General features: G+C 30.1%; 1 protein-coding gene across 1 annotated transcript; it reads left to right on the forward strand.

Annotated features, from left to right (window-relative positions):
• Nucleotides 1-1,731: 1,731 nt before the first annotated feature.
• LOC100252165 (protein ECERIFERUM 26) lies at nt 1,732-5,721 on the forward strand. Its single transcript, XM_002264393.5, has 2 exons — nt 1,732-2,231; nt 4,694-5,721. Exons 1-2 carry the CDS (start codon nt 1,803-1,805, stop codon nt 5,570-5,572), a joined length of 1,308 nt encoding a protein of 435 aa, XP_002264429.1. The 5' UTR covers nt 1,732-1,802; the 3' UTR covers nt 5,573-5,721.
• Nucleotides 5,722-21,161: the final 15,440 nt, after the last annotated feature.

Here is a 21,161-nt window from a genome sequence, read left to right on the forward strand (position 1 = left end):
TTAACCATGTGAATATTATCCGCTCTGAATCCAAAGGGACTCTCATGACTTTAAAACGCGTATATATAATTAAGAGAAACTCATACTTATATAGCATTAGGAACTTACTTCCCTATTTGACATGATATATCACAATTACATTTAAAAGAGATTTCATATTTAAATATACATACATACATACATACATACATACGTACGTACATATATATATATATATATATATTTAAGATATAATATACTTTTTATTTTAACAAATATGAAATATCGAAGTATATTATATTTTTATTTTTTTTTATTTTTACTTTTTATACAAATAAAATATAAGAACAATATAATATATCTCATTAGAAATATTGAAAGATAATATATAATGTTGGGAATAAAATTTCACAATATTAATATCTTTGTAAAATTCATATCTTAAAATCTGCATATTTTATTTCATTCTATCACTATATCAGAATTAAAGCATTAATTATATAAATGAGTGTTTATTCCAATGCATTTTATATATTTTTTAAAAATAAAAAATAGTAATAATTTTTATATAAAATATAATAATTTTTATATGAAAACTCATTATATCCTTAAAATTTATTTTTAAATATTTTAAATGTGAAGTTTAATTTTTTTTTTTTATAAAAGCTATTCTCTTTTTTAAGTAAGCCTTGTGAGTTTTTGATTTGATAGAAGAGTCAATATATTTTTTTATAAAAAAGAAAAAGAAAAAGAAAAAAACTTGTTCAGAGTACACCAAAATTAGGGACAATTGTGTTTTGACCTGAGCCCAAAAATTATGATTTGGTTTATATAATTTATATAATTGATGAAAATGATATAAGATATTAAAAGATTAAAATACCCATTGACGTTTCATATGAGTTTTTTTGGTCTTTATTGTACCACTATTCATGCAACTATAATAATTTTATTTTAACCATTTGGATTTTTCATTGTTTTTTAAAACTTTTTTATATATATAAATAATTGAAAATCAACATTATTTTCTATTTTAAATTATAAATAAAGAAATATTAGGTTCAAAAACTATTTTAAAAAATACTTTCTAAAAAAATGGTAATATGGCTTATATTTTTTATATTTTCTTTTTGAAAAAACATTTAATTACAAAATGAAAACTATTTTTAAAAATAAAAATTGAAAATCTTGTTTAGTACTAATTTTTATATGAAAATAATAAAAAGAATTAAATTTTATATGAAATTTTTTTATCATTACTTATAATAAGAGTAAAAAAATTCAATATTTTTAAAAAAGAAATAGTAATACTTAATTGATAACAAAAAAGAAAAAAAATTACAAAAAAAAAAAAAACTTAAAATTTACACTCACTATATACCTATATGTCTATGTCAGGGTTAAGGGTATTTTATGGATTAATGAAAGATAATATCTTTCAATTTAATTTTTACACTTTATTTGGATTTGGGCTTAAATATGCATGACGGATGTTTGATCTATTTATGTCAACGGTCCCAAAACACGATTCTCCCCCAAAATTAATGTACATCATCCCATTTGGTGGCCACCACTTGGTTAGTGTGGCCATGCAAAGACAGAATAATGAAAGAGGGCAATGAAATTGAATGCAAAACGTAAGTGCCTAACTGCCAAGTCGTACACCTATTGAAGTGCCCCCACTGCTACTGAAAGCCACCTGTCATCTATTCGGATGCCCTTAAAACCCCATCAGGGTGTCACGGTGTAACACTGCCACAGCCCACAGAAACAAACCCTCATCTCTCGCTCCCTCTTTCCCTGCCGCCAGTCCCCCTTCTACCATGGTCTCCTCCGACCATCTAAACCTTGTCTATGACATCAAGCTTTCATCGGTTGGCCCTGGACATGTGACAGGCTCGGATGTGGTTCATGAGCCAAGCAACATGGACTTGGCCATGAAGCTTCACTACCTGAGGGGAGTTTATTTCTTCAGTAGCGAGGCAGTCCAAGGGTTGACCGTCTACCGCATCAAGGAACCCATGTTCACATGGCTCAACCACTACTACTGGACCTGCGGCAGGTTCCGGAGATCCAACTCCGGCCGGCCCCTGATCAAGTGTAACGACTGCGGTGTTAGGATCATCGAAGCCAAGTGCGATAAGACCATCGATGAATGGCTTGAAATGAAGGATTCTTCTCTCACCAAGTTGCTTGTTTCCAACCACATCGTCGGTCCTGAGTTGCCATTTTCTCCTCTAGTATTTCTGCAGGTACTTCTCCATGCCCTCCTTTATTAAGTTCTCCCCTCGTCCTAATCAGTCAGATAGTTTTTTTGAAGTGATGTCATTTAAAGCTAACTTTATCATGTATCAATTTTTTCAGTACATACCCAAAAAAAAAAAAAATACTATTAATAAGATCATACTAGGTATATAATTCATGTGTTATTATTTTAAACCAATTTATTACTATTTGGGTCCTATTTTTTTTATCCTTGTTCCCATCCCACTATACATTCTTTTATACTTTGCTTTTATTTGTTTGTATTAATAAGATCATACCATGTATATGATTCATATGTTATTATTTTAGACCAATTTTTTATATGTGTGTCCTATTTCTTTATATATGGGCCCTATTACTTAATCTCCTTGTTCCCATCTTGTTGTACATTCTTTTATATATATTTTAGTTTTATTTGTTTGTACTTTGATCTCATATATTTATACATTTGTTAATCGATCCAAGTTTTATTATATATTTTAAATGAATTAGATCTAAAGTAAGTTTGAGAAATTCGATCAATTGGATGCCATGTTATTTTTATGAGGCTATTTATCTTATTATTTTTATAAATCAAATGGAGTCATTGAAATGTTTTCTTGATCATATAAATGAATTAAATCTACGAAAAAACTTCACTCTATTTGGTTCACTATATATTAAAAGGCTATATATTTAATAGATAATTAATTAAAAGGGACAAAAAAAAAATTATGAAATTACAAATCTAACCTTCCACCTTATTTTTACCCAAAAAATACCTATTTTGGAAAAAAATACCCTCATTTTTTTTCTTTCAAAAATAACATTTTCTTTTAAAATACATATATAAATAATGAAAATGTTAAATGGTATTTATGTTAAAAATGGGTTACTCTTCAAGTTAAAAAATGGGAAAGATTTGTTTTACAAATTTGAGATATTTTTAGGGAGAATTATGGTTTAGGGGTAGATGGGCCCCCAAATTAACAAAAGATCCGTGTAACTCTTCAAATTGAGCCCAAGACTCAATGAAAGTATGGAAATTGAGTTGAAAGATATTATCCTTCAGTATTTCCAAAAATGCCCTTTGTTGATTTTGAGAAAAAAATTAATATTTTTGAAAAATACTTTTATTTAATTTAATATTTTTTAAAAATATTTTTTATTTAATTTAATATTTAAAAAAAATACTTTTATGTAATTTAATATTTTTTTAAAATACTTTTATTTAATTTAATATTTTTTTAAAATGCTTTTATTTAATTTAATATTTAAAAAAATTATTTAATTTAATATTTTTTTAAATAGTTTTATTTAATTTAATATTTTTGAAAACCACTTTTATTTAATTTAGTATTTTTGAAAAAAAAAATTATTGAAAAAAAATTATTTAACTTAATTTTATAAAATATTTTATATGTGTTCTTAAAGGGTATATTTGTCCGTTACTATTTCATATCTTTCAACTCAATTTGAAGAGTTATATAGACCTTTTGTTAATTTGGGGGCATATCTACCCCTAAAACATAATTCTCTCATATTTTTATCCATTTTAATAAATTAATCCTATATTTAAAAAGAAATACTACTGATAAAATAATAAAATTATGTATCTACTTGATGTGTGTTGTTATTTTATAATGAATGTTGTTGGTCTCTACTGCATAGGGATTCCATTACTTTGTTTGTTTGGTCTCGTCTCATTATACAATCCTTTATATCTTGATTCCATTTATTTGCATTATGAACTTATATATTTGTATATTTGTCGATGATCCAAATTTTATAATATATTTTCTACAAGTTAGGCCTAAACTTCGATAGATTTTGATCACTTAGATACCATATTAATTTTTTTAGTCTTATATATTTGTCTAAATCAAATAGCCATCGTTGAACTAGTAAATAAATTTAAGTCTGCGGAAAAAGCAAATTAGAACAAAAATTAGGTGCTGTGTTTGTGTGGTGGTCATGTTGCCAACACTGTCAGTACCTGTCCACTTGGTAATTAATTAGATGGAAAAGGAAATGGAAGGAGAGAAAAGCTTTTTGTTATATGAGCGGATATGGAAAACCTTGCTACAGGTGAGAAACAACTCTTAACACTTCACTTTTTTGAAACACTCACTCCAAATCCAAAGGATAAGATTGGGTGGATGGAGCCAGGAGGGTTTATCCAGTGAGGGGGAAATGAAGTAACTTTTGTTGTTTCTTGACAGCAAAACTATCTTCTTCAAAATCCTTTCTTATATATGTTGTATTAGCAAAAGCTGATTTGTAGAGGCTGCTTTCATCAGTTGGTGCTATTAATTTTCTTTACTTTTCTTTATTGAGAGTACACAGTCCACTAGAACATTCGGTAATCGCTGCAACAAAAATCAACTAGATCATGATTCATAGATGGGACGGTTGGCCTTGATTGGACGCACCCACTGATTTTCGATTTTGATTGTTGGCTTGTGGGCAGGTGACGAGTTTCAAGTGTGGAGGAATGTCACTGGGTCTGAGCTGGGCCCATGTTCTTGGAGATGCATTCTCAGCTTCAGATTTCATCAACATGTGGGGCCAAGCCATGGCCAACCAGCTACCTCAACACCCAGTCGACTTGCCCAAATCATCCTTCATGTTGGTGAAACCCGCGAACCGGTCCCAACTTGCCACTGACCCACTTTCCATCAAACGGGTCGACCCGGTTGGAGACAACTGGATAACTGTCAATAACTGTAAGATGGAGCCGTTTTCATTCCATATCACTGCAACCCAGTTGACTCAGCTGCAGGCAAAGATTTCGGGTCACAAAGCAACCCCACCTTTTGAGTGTCTCTGCACCATCTTTTGGCAATCCATAGCCAGAGTTTGCAGCAGGCACGAACCTGAAATAGTGACTGTTTGCAAAAATGAGCGTGGTAGTCGAAGAACTGGGACTTTGAGCAACAGTGCACAGATTATAAGTACGGTGAAGGCTGATTTCTCCGTAAAGGAAGCTAAGCCAAAGGACGTGGCAGCGTTGCTAGTTGAGCATGCTGTGGACGAGAGAGGCCTGATAGAGGCAGCAGTGGAGAGAGATGGAGGGGTGTCCGATTTCATCATATACGGGGCAAACTTAACTTTTGTGAATTTGGAAGAGGCCAGCTTCTATGGCTTGGAATTGAACGGACAAAAGCCTGTTCATGTGAGTTATCTGATCGATGGGATTGGGGATGAAGGCGTCGTTTTGGTGGCTCCCCCCGGCCCTAAAGATAGTGGAAAAGATAGCAACGAGGGAAAAATTGTTACAGTTATTTTGCCCGAAGATCAAGTGATGGAGCTGAAATCTGAGCTGAAAAGGGAATGGTCTATTGCTTGAATGGCAAAATGAAATGGGTGTGTGTGCTTTCTTGTGTAGTCAGTTTCTTAAATGTGATGCGTGTTTTGTAACAGCCTTAGGTCCAATAAATGGGACATCATAGTCCAAGCCCATGTGCATTATGAAGAAGTATTCACGCTTTGGAAAAACCAAGTAGTTGAAAGTTAGATATTTTTCTTTTTGCGAAAATGAATCCCTAGTGAAACTATCATAGCCTTACAATTCAGAATTGTATTCTGGTTGTTCTTTAGTTTTCAAGGGCAGGGACTTAAATTTGTAATATCTAACAAGTTTGTTTGATTCCTGTTTTCAAGAACTGTTTTCTATTCTTAAAAACAAAAAACACAAAAAAAAAACTTGTTTGGGGAAGGAGGTGTGTTTTTGTTTTTTGTGTTTTCCGTGTTCTCAAAAACCACTCTTTTTTAGAACAATAAAAAGATGTTTTCATTCTTTTTTCACTGTTCAAATAATATATTGTTTTTCATATTTTCTTTTCATTCTTTTTGTGTTTTCTTAACTACTTTTTGTGTTTCCACAAAGGTGAGCTCCGCCCAACCACCACACCCCCACCCGCAAACCCTTTTTTCTTCCTTAAATTATTGAAATTAATATAGTTACACATGACTACAAAATCATCATTTGTTTAAGAAAATTATAACCAGTGTAAAAATTTCAAAATGAAATAAATTTTAAAAAAAAATTAAATGAATTGTGCATATGAAAATTATTTATATATTTATAATATCAAATTAATGGAATAAAACACTTTATTAATTAAAAAAATAACTTTCAAACATGTTTTTTATTTTATTTATTCTAAAAAACTTTTTTATTAACTCAACCAAACATGTTCTTTTTTTGCTTTTGAGAACAAAAACTATTTTCCAGAATTCAGTTCCCAAACACAATTTTTTTTTTCTGAAAACACAAAAAACTGTTTTTCAAAACAGTTTTCAAAAATAGCAACCAAACAGGCCCTAAGTAGTCAAACCCAAAGGAAGTAACTAAAAAAAGTTTTAAGAAGATGGGAAGGAAATTTTTAATTTTTTTAGAGTTGAAATTTTAAGGTGGCTAAAAATAATTAAGAAATGAAATAAAAAAGAAAATGGCTAGCTAAGGTTCAGTATTGTTTTAGGCATTTTCCTTTGTGACCCTATCGTCAATAGGCGCCATACCTTAGACTTTTCACTCTTTTTGCATTTTTCCTTCTTAAGATACTAAAAAACCCAATTGAGACAAGCTTTGTAAATGCAAAGTTTGTTATCCATATCTATGATTGGTGCTATTATAAAAGTCTTGAGGCCCCCAATTAATCCTCTACAACATAAGATTGATTGAGAGGGTGTTTGTTTTTTTGACTTTTTGTTGAAAACAATTTGCTTTGAAACTTTAAGTTGTTTGTTTTTCTACTTTTTCATAACTTATGATAAAACTTTTGCTGAATAGAAAAAACAAAAATATTTGACTTTTGCTTTATTTTTTAATGCTTAATAGAAATAAAGGGCCTGTTTGGTTGCTGTTTTTGAAAACTGTTCTGGAAAACAGTTTTTGAGAACAATTTTTAAGAACAGTTTTTGGTGTTTTTTAAAAAAAAATTGTGTTTGGGAACTGAATTTTGAAAAACAGTTTTTGTTCTCAAAAACAAAAAAACATGTTTGGTTGAGTTAAGAAGAAAAAAATTTAGAACAAATATAACAAAAAATACGTTTGAAAGATGTTTTTTTTTTCTTTTCTAATTAATAAAATATTTTCTTCAAGTAATTTTATATTATAAATTTATAAATAATTTTTAGATATATAGTTCATTTAAATTAAAAAAATTATATACTTTATTAATTTAAAAATAAAAATATTTTTTTATTTAATTTTTAACTTTATTAAAAATTATAGCATATTTTATTAAGTTGAGATAAAATTGTTCTCATGATTTGTTAATTTTTTTTTATCTCCTCTAATTCTAAAATTCAAAATGCCAACCCTTTCTCCACCCACTTCTCTCATCGGGCATCAAGAAGCCCTTTTCTGAAGTTGCCCTCCAACCAAGAGAATCCCTAAAAGGCCCTATTTTCCTCTGCCACTCTCAATCCTCGCAGGTACTAATCTAATCATGTTATTATTATTATTTTTTTTTTTGCAACCCCCGTTTGATTCCCAAGAAAATCCATCCCCCATTCGATTTCCGGGAAAATTCATCCTCGTTTGATTTCCGAGAAAATCCAAGCAAAAACCCTGCAACCCGTTTGATTCCCAAGAAAATCCATCCCCCATTTGATTTCCGGGAAAATTCATCCTCGTTTGATTTCCGAGAAAATCCAAGCAAAAACCCCAAGGAAAACCAAAAAAATGGATTTTCTTTTGCTCCCTGCGTTTTCTGGATTCGTTTTAGGGTCTCTTTGCTATTGTGCCATTGGATTTAAATTTCACGAACCTTGAATCAAAACTGAGAAATGGGAAAAATCAAGAAGAGGCGAGCGACTGTGCTGGAGATGAAAACGGGAAGAAAAAAAAAAAACGGGAAACAGATTGTTTTTTTTGGTTTAATTTTGTTCTTTGAACAGTAAAAAAACGGGGAAAACAACATTTTGTTGTTCTCTAAACAGTGCCATTTTGAGAACACGGGAAACAACAAAAACAAAAACGACCCTCTCAACCAAACGAGTTTTTTGTGTTTTTTGTTTTCAAGAACAGAAAACAGTTCTTGAAAACACTAAACAAACAGGCCCAAAGTATTACAAAAAAAAAAAAAACTAATATTTAATACTATTAAACATTAAAGTTCTATTTAGAGTTAAGTAAAAAAACAAACACCACCTGAGTCTCATAAAGACTTTATAGCTTTGTCATCACTCCACCAATTCCTATCCACTCATGACATTTTCAAGTAGTAGTAACACGTGGTTACAACAACGAAAGTTGGTCCTTGACTCAACTTTGCCTAAACTTAGTTTTAGTGTATTAAATAGGAGCTCAAGCTCACTCTCGCCTTAAACTGAAAAAATCAACACTAATGGTACCAATATAAGATTGAAAATTAAACATTGAAATTAAAATCACAAATAGAAATACAAAAGTACTACTATGCTAGAGGAAGAGTATATTTTTCTTTTTTTGTACAACTACCCCAGTTTCTACCTCTATTTAACTTTCTTCTACTTCCTCTCTAGTCTATACTACTCCCTATCTATTTAGCCAACCTTCACCTCCTTTTTATAGAGTCTTCCTACACCCATTCCATAACTACAGAGAGGCAAACTTGAGGCTTAGAGCAAAAAAGATAATCAGTTTCAAGTTGTACCAGCTGGAAGTCAACTCTTGCTCACGTATTTTTGGCATAGAGAGCTGCATATGGACCCTTTCTTGGCATGGAAATATCTAGACATGTGGAAGCCTTTTGTTAGATGATGTCTCAACTTATGGCATCCATAGAGTGGAGAATGTGTCAATTTTAGGATGGAAAATTAGCATCTAATAAGGTCAAGACATGCCATTTAGCCAAATGTGGTATAGGTAGGATAGAGTCATTAAAAGCAATGATGTGAATTAATATTTTTATTTAATTTTATATGATTTTAGTTTCACTTTACTGTCATGTCATACATTATGGTACATTTTCAACATTTTAGTTTAATTATTTGTATTGTACGTGACTTGAGTGCATTAAAAGCTATATGGAAGATTCAAGTCATGAGTTCCTTATAAGTTGAGTTTATTTATGACTAGTTCATGGACTTGGACAATTGTGGACCCACATTTTTCATGTGTGTCCCCACTCAGTGGCGAGACTCATTTTGAAAAATTAGAGTCATAATTTATTTTAGTTTATTTTTTTAAAGAGAAAACAAAATAAGAAATAAAACCCTAAGTGACTCATTTTTGCAAGAAAAGTGTATCTATGAAAAATCAAGTCTAGATTTGAGGGTCAAGTTACTTATTGGAAATATATCATAGAATAGCACTCTTCTAAGTCTTAAAAAGGTCTCTATTAAAAAAGTGAAGGAAACAGAGACAACTAACTATAGACCATGGATAACAAGATAAAATAACAAAAATAAACTAATGATGAATATGTAGGCTATGTACATCCAAAAACCATAGGATCAATGCCAAATAAATAAAGATAATCCAAAAGTACAACATGCAATAACAAATAAATCAAACCATCAAAAGGAAGTAGGAAGTGTATCTCAATAATGCCCAAAACAAGGGCAACAAACTTACATAAGAAAGAAATGGATTAGTTCATAAGCATAAGAAGTGATATCACACCAAAGTAGAGATCAAACAACATGTACAAGATACATACAACTCAAATCAAAGGTCAAAATTGTCAAACTAACATCAAGGGGGATTGATTTACATAAACATGCAAAAATCTCATAATGTTGGATAAAGCCCTTAAAAGCATGACTTGTTGTAACAGATTTAGAACATTATTTATTTAATAATATTTCAATTTCAATTTTATACATCCTTGTTCCATGTATTATACTTTATGAGCATTCTTTCTTAGCATCTTTTGCATTGTACATAACTAGGGGAATTAGGAGTTGCATAGAAGATCCAATTCATGAGTTTCTTACAAGTAGAAAATTTGTTCATAACTAATTTGTGGACTTAGACAATCCATTTGAGGTTGTAGTGCACTACCTACTAATTGGAGGAATGGTTAGTCTTGGCCATTGGGATGGGTTTTCCATGGTGAGTGCACTAGTGTGTATGACTATACATTGGACAAGATTTACAATGAGTTATGACTTAAGGCTATCAAGTAGTCATGACTTCACCAAGCTACTTCATTGTGTTTTCTCTCAACCTTGAGAGAATACTAACCATGTGCTAAAGTTAGTCATGGCTTTAATTTACAAGTAAGATCATAAGTTGATCATAGATTCCTTATGGATTTGGTCACTATTGATGGAAGTTGATAACAACAAGTATTCTCAATAGAGACACCATGATATCTCATGGGATTAAGACAGAGTGTCCCCTTAGGTGATCCTAAAGAGGTATGTTGATGTAAACCATGACCATAATAGTTCTTTAAATGGAACTTGACATAAGCTCTTTGAGAATTAAGATATGTCAATTGAATACACAATAGCAGGATCTATAACTCAAGGATAGTAGTCTTAAAAGGCTAATAACTTTTACCTTGTTAAACTATGGACACCAGTTCATGGGGAGGCTAAAAGCAACGGATAGTAGGTCAAAAACCCGAACACTTAGCCTTTTTTTATTATTTACATAAGGTATTGAAATGCATTTGATTTTCTATAATAGGATGGTGAATCAACTTCAAAATTAGATTTTGAGGGAGCCAATACTATCCTATGGGTCTAAGTGGTCTTTTCTCGATCTCATGTACCTTATTGATATGATTTATGAGGGTTGGATTGGCTCTAGGTTTACTTTTATGCATAAGAGCATTCTAGTAATTACATAGGGTTGCACAATGGATTGAGCTAATTAATTAATTAGTATATCCTATTGAGTTAATTAATCAATTAAAACCCATTTTTGGTTAAATTAAGTGACCCAAGCCCTTAGTAGGCTCAAGTCACTTAAGCTTAGTGAGAACCCTATAAATACCTCCTTAGGGGTTAGGGTTTCCATAAAGTTGTCTTCCACCTCCAAAGAGAAAGAGAGAAAAATAAATTCAAATAAAAGGGTTTAAGGGAGATAATACTACAAGGACCAACTTATTTAACAAGTACAAAACATATGCCACACAAATCAAAAGCTAAAGAAGGTTAAATATGCAGCAAATAAGATTGATTCATAAAATACATAAAGGGTGTAAAAACAGGGCAACATGTTAATGTGTGAAATGTGGACTTATTCAACAAGGCTAGAGTTAAGATAAAAATCAATGTATATATAATATGTTTATAACATATTTCATAAAACATCTTATATCTAAAAAAAATAGTGCAACACAACAAACATTCAAAAATTGAATTGTTCAACAAGCGTAACAAAGGATTTTTAAACGGGGCCAAAGCTCACTAAGTCAATTAAGATGTATAGAACACAACCTAAATCTAAAAAAAATAATTAAAAATGAAAGAATTAAGACTAAATTACAAAAACACATGCTTTACAAGGTAACAAACTAACAATTGAGAAAAACAAGATTAAAAAATAGTTTTTCAACAAGGCAAAAATTCTTTGACACATTCAGGATGTCCAAAATACATTCCAAATCTAAAAAATAATTTCGAAAAAGCCAAAAATTCTAAATTTGTAAAAACATTTTAGGAGTCCAAAAATAAGGCAATAAGAAGTTGATGCTTAACAATCATGACATGTAGGCTTAAACATTAGCCAAAGTTATTTTACATAGATAATCCCAAAATATCAACCCTCTAATGAACATGGAAAGAGGCTCATAAGGATTGAAAATAATCTCATTAATCTCAGATTCCAGAGATAACCTATGTATCCAAAAATCAAGAAAAACTTAAAATCAAAAGTTTAGAAAATAAGTTATATTAGCTAAGGATGTAGTCCATAGTTCAATACAAGGCTTCTACTCCTTTACAACCTTCAAATGAACATGGAATTAGGTTCATATAAGGCATGGAATGCCTAAGTTACAATTAGATTTGGAAACAACTAAGATGAAATGCATAGAAAAACACCTATAGGGAGGGATGCTCTCATGTGGATTCAAACATTATGTGCCAATAAATATGACAGGTATTAATACATATAATGTAATAATATTCTCAATCCATAATGGCCATGAAAAGGTACTCACAAGGGTTGGAAAATGGTTCTCCAAAATCAATTAATAAATTTCTTTAAAAATCACAAAAATAAAAATAAAAATGAACTATCCATATTTTCAAGCATAATGGTAAGATCGTAGTCCATGGTCAGGAACTTGACCTTTGGCTATGAAATTAGCTATTAAAAAAAGATTGAAACTCAGTGAAAAGAACTTGAAAATAAGATTTTACAATCAATTTTGAAGAGGAGACCAAAGAAGGAAAATTTTTAAAAATAAATAATAAATAAATAAATAACTCTAAAGAACATTTCCTAAGAAAATCACTTTTGGAAAAAACTTAAAAATACATGGTTCTCAATTTTCATTTCAAAATTAGTCAAAAATGTTTTAAAAAATCAACAAAATAAAGAGAACTAAGATCCCAATGATAATTGAAAGAAAGAAAACCAAAGACCATAAACCAATATAAGCCCAATCTTATATTTTAACTCAATGGGCCTCCAAGAGAGCAAAGAAAACTAAAAGGTAAGCAAGAATTGTTGGGATTCAAACCCTAAAGGTAAGACATAATGTAACAAAGTCAAATTTGACTATCCCCTTGCTATACCTTTTATACATTGAGATTGATTCGAACATTCAGCCCATATCTCTTACATTGAAGATGACTTAGGTGCATTAGGAGTTACATAGAAAATACAAGTCATGGGTTATTTGTAAGTTGATAAGTTGTTCATAGTCAATTAATGGATTTGAGCAATCTAGTAGAGAGTCTAATGCACCAACTGTTAATTAGATGGATAACTTATCTTGGTTGTGGGAATGAGTTTCCCATGGTAAGTGTACTAATGTATGTGATGCAAAGTGAACAAGACCTATGTTAAATCATGGTGTTAGACTATCAATTGTCATGATTCACTAAACTACTATACTACATGGACTCTCAATCTTGAAGGGTTATTGACCTTGTGTTGAAATCAACAAGAGGCTTTGACTTATGGGTAAGATCATAAAGTGGTCATATATATTCCTATGGATTAGGTCATTATTGGTAGAGGTTAGTGGCAACAAGTATTCTTAATAGAGGCACCATGATATCTCATGAGATTGACATAGTGTGTCCCATTGGGTGATCCAAAGGACATGTTTTTATGAAATTTGTGGTCACAATAATTCCTTTAGTGGAATTTGACATATACTCCTTGAAGTTAGAGTATGTCAGTTGATCACATAATAAGTGATATCTATAACTCAAGGATTTGAGAGGTAATTTTGATAAGTGATAGCACTACCTTGTTAGATTATGGACACCAATTTATGAGGAGTTTGCATGTGGTGAACAATAGGTCACAGACCCGAGCTTCTTCTTGTTGTTATTTACATAGGGTATTGGAATGTAGTTGATTCTCTTTAATGAAATGTTGAATCAAATTCAGAATTGGATTTTGATGGGGCCAGTACTCCTATGGATCCCAATGGTCCCCACTCTAAGCTCATATACTATGATGACATGGTTTATGATGGTTGAATTGGTTCTTAGTTTACTCTTGTTCATAAGCAATTTTGGTAATTATGCAAGGTTGCATAGGAGATGGTGAACAAGTTATCTGGATTGGACTAATTAATTAATTATATGACCTTGTGTGGTTAATTAGTCAATTAGGACTCTTTTTAGGCTAGATTAAGTGACCCAAGCCTTAGTGGGCTCAAGTCACTTAAGTCTAGTAGGGGAACCCTATAAATACCCTTTAGGTGTTAAGGTTTCCATAACTTTTTGGTGTAAGAGTTGTCTTCCACCTCTAAAGATAAAGAGCCTAGGATTCCTACCTTCTAAAACCCACTCTTTAGAGTGCCAAGATTGTGGTTCGAGTTATTATGCTAAAGATCTTGGGTGTATAAGACCTCCATACTCTTCAAGCATGTTTTTCATGTTGAAATAGATTTAGAGATGTCTAGGGATAGATGCATGCACCCTATAAGATCCAGAGATAGGGAATGGAGAAATATGAGGTTCTTGACAACTAGTATTAGTGCCTAAGGTAGATTCTAGCATGTTAGATCCCTTATAGGGTGTGCTAACTCTGTTTTGTAGGGACTTTTTTTTATCCCATAGCCCCTAAGGATAAAATTAAATTTGTGAATGAATTTTTTGATTGATTGTTATTTGTTCAATTGAATGAGATGCTTTTAATGATTCAATTGTCTTTTAATTCTCTAGATTGGATTGTACACTCCATAAGGGGCATAGGATTTTTATTTGGTTAAAAAAATATTTTCTTTTTTTATAGATAAGTTGTAAGCTTCATTATAGGAGCATAGGAATTTTTATTATTATAAAAAATTCAATTTTTTATATCCATCTATGGAGACCCTAGATAAAAGGAAGAATCTTGAAGTTTCTTTTTGAGATTCTATTGTGATTTAAGAGAGATTAAGAATTTTTGAAGTTTCATTTTAGAAATCCTATAGTGATTTAAGAAAGAAGAAAGATTTTTGAAAGTTTTTGTTTTGAGATCCATGCCAACATAGTGACGTCAAATTTAACTAAAAATTGGGACTATACCTAGTAAGTTTCTTAGGATACATCACATATCGTTTTGAAGCATAGTAAGTCAAGAATCCAATGCTTCAAACATATCAAAATTCAGCATTGAAATGAGAAAGATATGGTCCGTTGAAGGAAGATTGTGCAAAGAGTGTGGCAACACAATGATGTCAACTTTAACTCAAAATCGGGACTATCTGTAGTAAGTTTCTTGGGACAATCGCATATGGTTTTGAAGCTTTAGAAGACAAGAATCCAACGCTTTAAACTGATCGTAATTCAAAGTTGAAATGAGGATATATGACCAATTGAAGCAAGATTGCATAAAAAACATGTTGTTTCAGGATTGAGTTCGAGTCAAATTGTTTTTAGTTGTTTGGGCTCAATTTTGGGCCTTTTCTTAGGCTCATTTTTTTGTGGCAATTGGGCCTCTTAGGGTTTTTTAGTTTTTACTAACCCTAATCTTTGGTTATAGGGTTATTTTGGTAATTTGAATTTTATCTATTTTTAATTACCAACTATGGAACAAGATCCCTAAAGGTCATGAGAAATATTTCTATTTAATTATTTCCTTTTTTATTCTTTATTAAGTACATATGTGGCCATAAGATATTTTGGTATTTTTAATTAGATATAAATTTTCATGGATTTTTTTTTTTCAAAATTGGAAAACTTATTTAAATTGGAATGTGTATGGTTAGGAAATTTTATTTTAAGAAAAGATAGGTTGGAAAAGGATTCGGAGTTTTCTTTCCTTTTTAAAATTAATTCTTAGAGATTTAATTTTATTTAAAATCTTCTTAAATGTTTGAGATCTATGAGAATAAAATCTTACTTGTAAAGAAAAGGTCTTGTTTTTTCAAATCTTTATCAAATAATATTTTTCTATTTTGCACAAGAGTCTTATTTAAGGAAAATAAGTTTATTTTGGAAATCATGATAGATAATTTACAATTTACAAGATTACCAAAATAAAGTTAAAACCTAAATATATATATATATTGGTATTCTTAGTAAATTTTCATGAGAAGATTTTTTTCAAGATTATTTATTTAAACTGGCTGTTAATAATAAGAATAATATTCCTTTTAGAACCATCTACTTAGTTTTAGGATAGGTGGTTCTCTAAGCTCTCCTCACCTCCCATCCCCGGGAGAAAGAGAATTAGCCTAATGATGGTCCTCCAGGTCTCCTCTTTGAAAAAAAAAAAGAAAAAAAAAAGGGAAATCGTTCTCTTTGAATATGGATAGAGGATAAGAAATAAGATAGCAATTCTTTTAGTATAAGAGTCCTAATTTAAAAGATAAATAATGGATTTGAAAAATCTCATGATGGAGAATTTATGATAAGAAAAGTTGCTAAAATATTTATGGAAACTTTTAGTAATTTATTGGAGATATAACATATTTTGAAAATACATTCCAAAATGGATTGTTTAATTCCTTTAAAAATAATAAACATTTTTTGGTAGTTTTTATAGATAATATTTTATCAATTAAGAAATTACTATAAAGTTATGTTTTTGGTAATATTTAATGAAATAAATTATTATGAAGTTTCCATAGGAATATTTATTAAATTGAAAAAGTGTAGAAATAAGAAAAAAAAATAAATTTGTGAGGAATTTTGAATATGAGAAGCTAAAGTTCCTTTCTTAGATAAGGTGCTTTCAAGATTTTCAAAATCACATAAATTGGAAATTTCCTTATTCCACAATTTGGAAAATACGTATTATGGAAATTTTCATTAGAGATAATTTATCATTAAATGGTTATTACCAAAAGGCTTAGTAATTTGATAGAGATAAATTTCTTTGAAAACATTTCCTAGTTAAAATATTTATTGATTGGATTAATTGTGTATAGAAGGAGAATTTTATAAAAATAGATTTTTAAGAGTAAATATTTTATCAAAATTCATTTTGAACAACACTCTCATGGAAATTTTAAATTTTTCATGTTGATATTCTCCTATTACACTAGGTATCCAATTATAAAATAAATTTTTTTGGAAATTATCAAAGTAGATAATTTATTCATCAAATTAATTACTAAGGATTTAAAATGCTCTAATTTATCTCAAAAGATTAAGTGAAAAAAGGCTATAGGCAAGCCCACGGCCTCCATTGTCAAACTCATCTTGATTTGGGATGGGTTGGGCTCTAGGAATCAAGGGATATGGACTTTCCATTAGAACAAGACTAAACATATCTGTAGTGGGAGCAACCACCCCACTAGTGTGGTTCCTTGGTGACATTGATAATTCAAGTGTACACTTACCATTGGATATGAAGTAGTCGAATCGTCCATCGCGGTCCCATTTGCATAGTCCATGGGCTAAATAAAAAGTATATTGATCTTGCCTTTAGATAAATTTCATGGTTAAGGTGAGGAGGTTAATTTGAGAGGGTCTCTAACTAGTAATAAGGTCATGACCTACCCATCGTAAGCTTGATTTTTATGATACTAGTATACCTTATAAAAGGATATGTAGTTTGAGAGCACTATATTTTTACTAAATTAATTACCTATTACCTTGAATGCTCAATTATGTCATATGCATGGTTATTTTCTTTGTTACAAATATCATGTCTATTATTTATTATTACTCTTTTACTCACTTTGGACCAAGTCCAACTAATCATTTGGACTTAATTTTATTCTAGATATAGTAACTAATTGCATAAAAGCTAGTTTGGGTAAAACTAACTATTCCTTATGAACTAACCTAGAAAAAGAAAACAATGGTATATCAAGGTGGTATTAGACAAATCTAGAATTAGTACATCTTAACATTTATGAAAATTTTAGTGTCTATGCATGAGAAAGATATGAGTATTTCATCACTTTTAGTGATGATTACTCTAAGTTTGGATATGTACATAGGAAATCTGATGCCTTAGATTCATTCCTTTAATTTAAGGCGAGATTGGATAACCTATTGGGTAAGCATACCAAATCACTTCGATTATATCATGGTAATAAGTTTGATTCTTTCCATTGGAGCACAAGATTATATCCCAGTTATATGTACTAAGGACTCCATTACAAAATGAAGAAGTGGAAAGAAAATATTAAACATGGATAGACATTGTGAGATCAATGATTGGTTTCTCATCACTTTCCCTATTTTTTTGGAGATATGTCTTAGGGACTATGTTATATGTTCTTTACCTTAAGGGGTATATCATTTTATAGAATATATAAAAGGATTTTTGGGTTATTACCTTTATAGTCAGGATCATTAGAAGATATTTGATGACACAAATGTTAGATTTCTAATAAAGACTATATGATAAGGAATAAGACAAAGAATGGTATGGATTGGGATACATTAAAAGATAACACTACAAGAAAAGAGTGAAATAATGACGCTTTTTAAGCGTTAAGAAAGGTAAAAGATGACACTTCCTCGAAGCGCCATCTTTTATTAATGCTTTCAGTGGCCCTTTAAGAAGTGTCATCCTTGAATAATGTCAACAATGACACTTGTGAAAGCGTCATCTTTGAACATTTTTAAATTGAAATAATTTTTATAAAATTACCACTCTTGACACTTATGCGAACGCCATCTTTGATTTAATCTTATTAATGACACTTTTAAAAATGTCTTCTTTGTTTCATGTTAACAATGACACTTATAAAAGCGTCATCTTTGAACAATTTCTATTAAAAAAATAATATTTTGATTCCATTATTAAAATAATTGATTTCTTATATAATTAAATTAAAAAAACAATTACAACCAATAAAATAAAATCGAATTTAATTAATTAAAATATATCCAAATATTGATATACATGAACCTAGTTTAAACAATTAATGTAACCACCCATATATATTAATTACACATAAACTTGTTAATTATATCAAAATATTTCAATAAGAATTTCTAATTCTAACATAAGAACAAACATTGGTACCAAGACTACTAAAATAAACCTTTATTTTTAAAAGCATAGTTCAACCTCCTAATGAGTTCACTAATGTAATCTTCATGGTTTTTGACTTCATCTTCTTTAACACAATGGTTTCTCTTCTTTTAGCAAACAAGTTGCCTTTGCAACCTATAAATAAAAATAAGGAAGAGTAGAAAACATCTAAATTATATATACATACAATAAATAATAAGCATAAATGAAATTATAACCTTCACCAAAATTAATTTAGGCTATCAAGTTTCCTTACATGAATCCCCTTAACCTCTTACATACATGGATTGTGCTCCTTTCAATTCATTATACGAAAAAAAAAAAATTACATTATGAAGTATTTTCGAAATAAAATGTAATAGATTATTCTAATGTAATTGAGAATTGCCAAATTCCCAAAAAGCAGCTACAAATCATGCTACAAATGCTTCATCAATCCCATGAAAGTACATATCTAAGAAACATAATTTTTTTTAAAAAAAAATACAAGTTAAAGTAGAATCCATGATTCTAGTTTGCTTAAATAGAATCCAAGTTCCAATAGTTTCAATAGAAGTAGCTAATAGGAGGGAAACTCATTTCAAGCAAATGTCACATAGTACATGCCTTTAAATTTGTACTATAGAGACATAAATCTCAAGGAAACATTATGATCTAATTACCAAGAGGGAGAGTTCATGCCTCAAAATGGAGAATTCTAATACAATTCATGTTACTAAATAAAATTAGATATAGGAATAAAAGATTGATAAATCTTTTACATATGAAATATTTATAATCCTCTCAATCCAAAAATTAGTAGCAAAATAATCCTAATTGTAGTTGGCTTGATTAACTAAAAATAAAATAGAAAATTTAAAAAGAATAAGTAATATATAAGATAAAAAACTAAAAAATAGAAATCTTAAAAATGAAGAGGAATACTAGAAAACAGGAAATTATATAGAATATTGTGGACTTGCTTGGGGGCCTACAGACATGTTGCAAGGATTCCTATTGTTGCTAAAACTCTTCATGAACTAGTCTGCAACACCTACCATTTCAAATAGTGATATTAAATTTCTTCATAAAAATTTGGAAAAAGAAAATTGGAGAAGAAACCACCCATAAAATTGGAGAAGAAAAAGTCAATAACCCCAAGCAGCTATATGATGTCAGCTTGCAATGTGAGTGAAAGATTTACTTCCTCTTTTTTTCCAAACCTAAAAACTAAGATGATTAACAAGTTCATTAAGAAGAGGGTCCATATGTTATCTATTATAATTGGTTGGGAGAGAAAGGAATGTTGAAAAACTTAATGGTACATGTCTCATGTCAATCTTTCCGATTTCTCTAATTTTTTTTCCTACACAAATTGAGGCATGGTATTAGCGTTTGTATTGGTGGAATGCCAAAAAAAAATGTTCATGGTTTGTTTGTTTTTTTATAGATAGGTGATTTTTCCTATACCACACCTGAGAGAGGCTATTAGAGAACAACATTTTAAGAAAATTGATTATCACATCTTGAAGTTTGAAGACATGGTTGGTCTAAATTCAAGGAACAAAACCCATAGTTTGAAAATTCAAAATGTGAATTTGAGAACAATTATTAGTAGTATTTGAGACAATTAATCTCTATTTATTCCACAAATTTACATACACAACCTATCAATTGATTGGTTACTCGTGCTACCAATAAGAACCATTAACCCAGTTTATTTAAAATATTTGCATCCCAACCTGCCAAGATTTGGAACTTAATCCCAAAGAAAGTAGGCCCTTTCAGTAATAGATAAAAATTTTAAGTCCACATGTTTAATGAGCTTTATTGCTCAAAAGTGAAGCATAAGTCACCATATCCTTGAAATTCAATAACCAAAATTTGATGAGTTCTAAAAGAATGATTTTTCAAAAATTTTACTTGACCATGAAAATTTTCAAATAACACCAATATGGAAACTATATTCCAAAGGATTTAAATAAAAAATATATATATGGATTCAAATATAGCAAGAACAAGGGTTAAGAAATCAATCCCAAAAAGAGTTCATTCAAAACAAAAAAAATTCAGCGTAGTTGTACCTATACCAATAGATTTAAATTTTCATATAAATTTGATCCATTATTGAATCAAATTGGGAATTGTCTCATTTAAAAAATAATAGAAAATACTAGAATTTTTCTATTTTGCACAAAATCCAAAAACCTCTCTAACCTATTGAAAAGTCTTAAAAATTGCACCCTGTTTTAGGTTTTTCAATCTGGCAGGACTATTAGCGAAAAAGTTTAGTTACAAAAGATGATAATATAGTCATTTTAGCACAACATTATCACCAAGTGTACTTTGATAACCCAAATACATTTTCCTTTAGTATCTCAGATATTTACATATCATGTGTAAA

This window comes from Vitis vinifera, chromosome 5 (genome assembly GCF_030704535.1).
Source record: "Vitis vinifera cultivar Pinot Noir 40024 chromosome 5, ASM3070453v1".
NCBI lineage: Eukaryota > Viridiplantae > Streptophyta > Magnoliopsida > Vitales > Vitaceae > Vitis > Vitis vinifera.